At 35.8% G+C, this 6,907-nt stretch overlaps 1 protein-coding gene across 1 annotated transcript in view; it reads right to left on the reverse strand.

Moving 5' to 3' along the window:
- Positions 1-6,907, reverse strand: part of PTPN21 (protein tyrosine phosphatase, non-receptor type 21) — a 59,744-nt gene that overhangs the window by 34,666 nt on the left and 18,171 nt on the right. The window contains exon 2 of the mRNA XM_006925508.3: positions 2,973-3,142. Coding sequence (XP_006925570.1) covers positions 2,973-3,142 — 170 coding nt within the window. The remainder of the gene's footprint in view (positions 1-2,972; positions 3,143-6,907) is intronic.

A 6,907-nucleotide genomic window follows, 5' to 3' on the forward strand; every position in this document is an offset into this window, starting at 1 on the left:
GCATTCCATAAACTTGCATAAAATCCAAACATGCTGATTAAAAATAATAAAAATTTTATCTAAATCTTTATCAATTTATTTGAAACAGATAATACAGAGAATAAGTACAACGAACCCCCATATCCTTATCATGCAGCCTCATCAATCATCAACTTTATGCCCGCCATGTTTCCTCTATTCTCTCCCTTCCCCACCCTGTTTCACAGCAAATCCCAGCTATATCATAGTACTTATTACAAACACTTCAGTACATATCCCTAAAAGGTAAGCTTAAACACACACGCACGCACGCACACACACTATTATCATACCCGACAAAATGAATGATAATACTTTATTACTATCCAATACCCAATCTGTGTACAATTTTTGCGACTGCCTCAAAAATGTATTTTTATAGTTTAAAAAAAAAAAAAATCAGGCTAGGATCCAACCAAGGTCAACAGATTACATTTGACTGATATTTCTAAATTTCTCTTAATTTTAAAAAAGATGTCTCCTCTTTATTTTCATGTTACTTGTAGATAAAATGAAGTGATTTGTCATGTAGAATTATCTACATTCTAGAGTCATCTGATTGTACTCTCATGGGGTCATTTGACATATTCATATAGCGTCCAATTTTTCCAGTCAACTAACTTAGAACGAGAGCAGTGCTATCCAACAGAACTACAGTGGTAAAAATGGTGTCTATCTGTGCTGTCCAATACAGAAGCTATTAGTCATTTTGGCTCTTGAGTCCTTAAAATGTGCCTAATGTGACTGAGGAACTGAGAAAGGCCTTTTAATGAAACATGACTTAGCTGAGGGTAGAACCACTTTTATCCTACTGCCTGGACTATGAATGTGATAGCGAGACCTTCTCCAGGATTCTCTGACTATGAAGTTACCTAATGAATGGAAAGAACATGCTGAGTATGGCAGAACGATATGAGAGAAAGAGCATGGGTCCTTGAAGACTTTGTGGAGCTATCCTTTAAGCTTTGCATTGGCTGACCTCTGGATTTTTTTTTATAGGAGAAATCAAAGATATTCAGGGTATTGTTGTTGTTATACACAGCCATCCTTAATCCTTACTGATACGACTTATCCATCAGATTCTCCTACACCTAGTCAATGTGCAATCCTCCTGGTGGACTCCACCAGGCCTACTGTCTTGGCCCTTCCTACAGCTAATGCCTTTGTTCAGCTCTGCACTCGACACTAATGCCTAGACTGTGGCATACGCATTCCTGACTCATCTGCCTATAGTCTTGCCACCTCTAATCTGCCTTCTATGACAGGTGATCTTTGTAAAATGCAAATTTCATTATTCCATTCCATTAAAATTCAGAAATATCTTTCCTCACTGTACTATGACTTTACGACTAGGACATTCCTACTTTTAAGATCTCCTCTCCCCTTTCTAGGTAGTGTCTAAAATTCTCTGAAAACATCAGTCGCATACACTATCCCCTCACTTAGCACAAGTTAGTCCCTCTAATTAGAGAAGTCCTTTTAAAGACAATTGAAAAGTCAACTTCTTTACCTTCCCTGCTCATGCTCCCCACACCCCACCCCTAGGAATCCGGTACTTTAATTAAAGCATTTATTATCATAATATACCGTAATTGCTTATTTACATAGACTGTCAGTTCTACCAGACCATGAGCAACTCCTCCAAGGTAAGATTAAAGCATATTCATTTGTGTATTTATCTCCCACAGCAACCAACATCGTTCTTACATCACACCATATTCTCTCTTCAATGAATGTTTGAATAAATGAGTCAGAGTGATCAGTTGATTTTTTTCCTCCTGGTTTCTACTTCTCTCATCAATATTTATATCTCAAGTCCGTCTTACAGTCAGTGCATATTTATCTCTACTACCTGATTCTCATTTCTTTGGTTTTCCATCTTTATCCAATAATTAACTGGCAAACTCAGTACTTAAAAAGAACATTCCACAGGTTCTTACTATCTGCGGGGCACTGGGTTAGACATTGTGCAAAAGGTGAAAGTTCAGAAAACATGGGGTTAAAATCTAAGAAAATGATAAGATATGTACACAACTATAATGAAAAGCTATGACAACTGTCATCACAAGTACAAGCAAATTCTAAGACAGTGTGGAGAAGGCAAAGCTCATTCCAGCCTACTGGCCACCGAAGCTTCATGGAGGAGGTGCCCTTTGAACTAAAATTCATCAGATGGATAGGATTCCAGTATATAAATAGAAAAGAAAGCTCTCGGTCCAGGAAATAAAGATAAAAAGGCATGGGGCATGTTCAGGGCTCCAGAAGTAATGTTAAATAGGGTTAAAAAGATAAGGTAGTGGGAAATTTCAGAGAACTTTGAAAGGCAGGCTCAAGAAGCCAAATTTTATTCTTTGTTTTTTGTTTTGTTTCGTTTGTCTTCAAGAAAAAAAAAAAAAATCCCGTTTTCTTCATACGATCTTGCCTTTCTTCCTTTGTCCCCTTTCAAATGCAGACTTTTATTAGCCAGACTCTTCTGATCTTAAAGACCTCACCACCTCTCCTTCTCCCCACGACCTGTAACCCCTCCCTCCTACCTCTGGAATATAACTACTGGAGTCAGAGAACTGGAAGAATCCTGCTGTACAGTCCCTTGAAGAATGAACACAGATTCTGTGACTAATTTCTTCCTAATCTCTCTCACTTCATTTTTAGAAAGATCAGAAACAAATCAACAGAAACGTTAAAGGTGACATCACTACATGAAGAGTTCACAGCCAGGGTAAAAACATTTTTCCCCTTAATCATCCCTTTGTGCCTAGGGAACCCATAACTCATGCAACATGCAATAAAACACTCTGACATAATACCACATACCAGAACCTCCATGTAATACTGTGGCTAAAAATGCAGGACGGAAGGGCAAAGTTTAGTCTTATCTCCTGACTTCAACCTCAGTTTCACTTTTTAATCTCACTGGATTATTTCCTAAAAACAAACCGCAGGGTATTTCTCACCTGGTAATCTCCTGCTGTAGCTGTGAAACTGAAGGCACATAAAACACCACTCCGAAATAGATGGTAGGTTCCAGTGCATACTTGTCCAGCTGCTTCTTCAGAGGTTTTTCCAAATCTATCCACCGGCGCTGATTTTGCTTGTTGTAGTACCAGAGGCTGAAGTAGGTGATCTGGAAGGAAGGAAAACCACTGAAGGAGGCAGAAAAGTACAAAAGGGTTTCTACATTTAATTGCTCTAATCCATGACCCGAGACAGCAGTCTCCTATTGCTTCATTTCTCAGAAAGGGACAATAGCAAAACCTGTAGGAAAAAAAAGAGGCTAGACCTAGCTATATCTAGATGTTCATATTCAGGAAGAAGAAGCAAAAAGTCAATTACTGTTACAGACTAGTTCTTAAACTCTACACACACACACACACACACATACACACACACACACAAATGCCTTCATGGCTCGCTTATCAGAAATAGTAGGTGCTATGAAATTTTACGTACAGTTTTTAACAAAAACCATATGCTGAAAAATGTTTAGTTTTTAAATTACTGAAATGTTAAATTTATTAAAATTAATATTTTATAATAAACATAATTGAGGTTCTACTTAATAGAATTCTGATTAGTGTTAATCCAACCTTTCACTATTCTCGAATTTGACTTCTATAAATAAGTTAGTTCATGTAAATATCATAAATTCTAGTAATACTAATGTAATTGCAAAACTGCAACTCTTCTTTGTCCCAAAATGTTCATTAGATACAAATTTAAAGCAACCAAAATGCAATAGAGGTAAATTCTCACACACTCACACACATGAGAAAAGCTATACTTAAAGCAGCAAAATAACCTAAATATATTACTCAGAGGTTTTTAAAAAATGCCCAGACATTAGCATTTAGCTTTCCATTTGCTGTGTAATAAAACTGCTCAGGTAAATCGATACTAGCCCTGGACTTGGTCAACCTGAAAGGATATTAACACACTTCAGAGTTGAAATGACAGCCTCAGGACACTGCTAATATTTACTTCGAAATCAATTTACAGTCAAGGTAATTGGAAAAATCTCTGTTTTATTCTAGACTCTAGAGCAACACTATCAAACATAACTTTCTATGATGATGAAAATGTCCTATATCTACACTGTCCGATATAGCAGCCACTAGCCACATGTGGCTATGAGCTCTCAGAATGCGGCTAGTGCAGCTGAGGAACTGAATTTTTAATGTTATTTAATTTTAATTGACTGAAAATAGATGCAAGCATCTAGTAGCTACTGTACTAGATAATATGGCTTTAGAGCAACAATAAAACAAGAAATAATAATACTCAGGCTCATTCTTTAGCCTGAATTTTTAATTTACAAGGGAAAAGAGTAATTATACAAACATTTCCTCAATCTTCATTTCATCTTAAAATTTTTTAGAAGAACTATATTAAGCAAATAAATCTGACAAAAGTGAGGAATGTGTCCATTTTCTTTATATCCAAATAGCTAGAATAGTGTGGAAATTCAGTAAATTTTGTTGAAATTCAGTAAATTTTGCTTCTTAGTTACTACCAAGCCATCACATATGAATGGAATATTTTGAACATTTACTATGTACCAGGTTCTGTTCCAAGAACTTCAGCAATTTCATAGACGAAATCATCACCACTACCTTATGAAATAGATATTGTGTATGTTTGTTAAGCTCTAAAGCCAACCTTTCTCCAAGCATTGTCCCTGGACCACCTCTATCAGAATTATCCGAAGAGCTTCTTGAACCCTACGGTCCAATTCTCATGCCCACTAAAGGTTGAAAACCACTGTACTACACTATGCAGGAGATAGTTGTGTGAACCTAACCTTGAAAAGCTGCATGGAAATCAAATTTTTGAAAATCCAAACACACTTAAATATAGCGGAAAGTCTGAGTTCTATTGTTAATTATTCTCTGAAGTTATGATTATGTTTATAAATGAACTTCATGTATAGAATATGTATTGAAGTTATGGAAAATAGGTACTATTTCTTCTTTGTTTTGAACCGCAAATTACAGAAAAGAAAAATCTGGTTTAATAGAAAGAACACAGTGTCTAAAGTCCTGGGTTTAATTTCTAATGCTGGCACTTGCTGGCTGTGAGGTGGAAAAGTCAATCAGCCCAAAGCAGTTTTCTCAAGTGTAAAATAAGGCAACACCTCCCTCACAGCTCCATCAGGAGGGCTGAATGCAAAAACTTTTAAGAGTGCATTTTGCCACTAGAAAACCATTACTTCATTTTTAAAAGAGTAGTCTTACCCACTCTCCTAAACACCAATAAAATCAATTACCGACACCTCTGAAAGAAAAACTATTCTAATTCCCTATCTTTATTTGGATTGATTACAACAAATACATTTTTATTAACTGTATTTATGATTTGTGTTCCATCTTAGAACTGGACCGGGTGTACCATGTTTGGTGTATAACACATACCACTGCTATGCACTTAGTTCTACAAATATTTATTTTTTGCCATAAATGCAGAAGGCTTGGCATCTTTTAAGATCTATAACTGTTTTGGTCATAACAGTATGTCGCTTTTAACCAAAATTAAAAGGTCTTAAAAATACTCTGTATACATAACTTTTCAAAAATTTAAATAGAATTATAAAACTATATGATTATTATATAATTTGTGGTTGTACCTTTTGTGAACTGATCATGATACAATTATAGGAAAATACCTGAATAATCTGTTAGCGTTCTAGAAAAGGTATATTCTAAAAGAAATAAACTCTTAAAGTGTGCGAAGTTTATTTATTTTAGCAATGCATTTATTAGTCATGCCACATGTGGATATAAATCAGCTAGGAAGAGAAATACATTTTTGCAATTGCATAATTAGTTTTCTACAAATTATATACCTTATAAAGAAGTAGTAAGGCCTTTAATTTTGCAAACAGCTGAAGAAATAGATTTAGCAAATTATTTGTTGATTAGCTCTTTTAGATGTAGGAGCCCAAGATTTTGGACATTTGAACATTAACCTATTTTATACTTCAGTGAAGTTATTTTCTTTGGTACTTACCCCTGTGTTCAAGTTCTATGTTAAGAAGTAGTCAAAGCTAGCCAAAGTCAAGTTTCTACTTTGTTAAATACTGTCAAGGAGGTATTATAGTTTTAAAATTGCTGCTAGAAATGTTTACATACATGTAGGTATTAAAATCTCATTACAATCCTTGTATTTTAGGATGTGGTTCTATAGTGTAGCAGTTGGCACGTCTGCTTTACATGCAGAAGGTCCTGAGTTCACACCCCAGTGGAGCCACGGTCCATGGTCTACGGCCATGCCACCCTGAACAAGCCTGATATCTGATCTCGGAAGCTAAGCAGCGTCGGGGCCTGGTTAGTACTTGGATGGGAGATCACCTAGGAAGACCAGGAAGACCAGGTGCTGTAGGCATAAATAACAACAACAAAATAATTCTTGGATTTAGTGCTTTCTTAGAATTTCTACACATATAAAATCAAATAATAACATCCGATTCCATGAGATTTTATAACTATTATATGGTTTGTTTCTAAGATGGGTAGATAGAGTTCGAGCAACAAAATGTTGTGATTAAATTCTCATTAGGCATACAATTTTCTGTAGAAGTCCATTCTGGGGGATTTGTCTTGGATAACAATCTTGAAAATCCAGATCATTAATAAGTTAAAACCCATCCAAAAAAAACCAAAGAGTGGGTGGGGAGGGGGGCGTCAAAGAAGGAGAGAGAATACTTCCTACCTTATTCTACAGGCGAGCATTATCCTGACACCAAAGCTGGACAAGAAGTACCACCCCAAAAACTACAGACCAATACTCATTATAAATATAGATGCAAAAATCCTCAAGAAAATACTAGCAAACTGAATCCAACAGCATTTTAAAAGGATTATATACCACGATCAAGTGAGATTCATCCTAGGAA

This window comes from Pteropus alecto, unplaced genomic scaffold (assembly GCF_000325575.1).
Source record: "Pteropus alecto unplaced genomic scaffold, ASM32557v1 scaffold8, whole genome shotgun sequence".
Taxonomy (NCBI): Eukaryota; Metazoa; Chordata; class Mammalia; order Chiroptera; family Pteropodidae; genus Pteropus; species Pteropus alecto.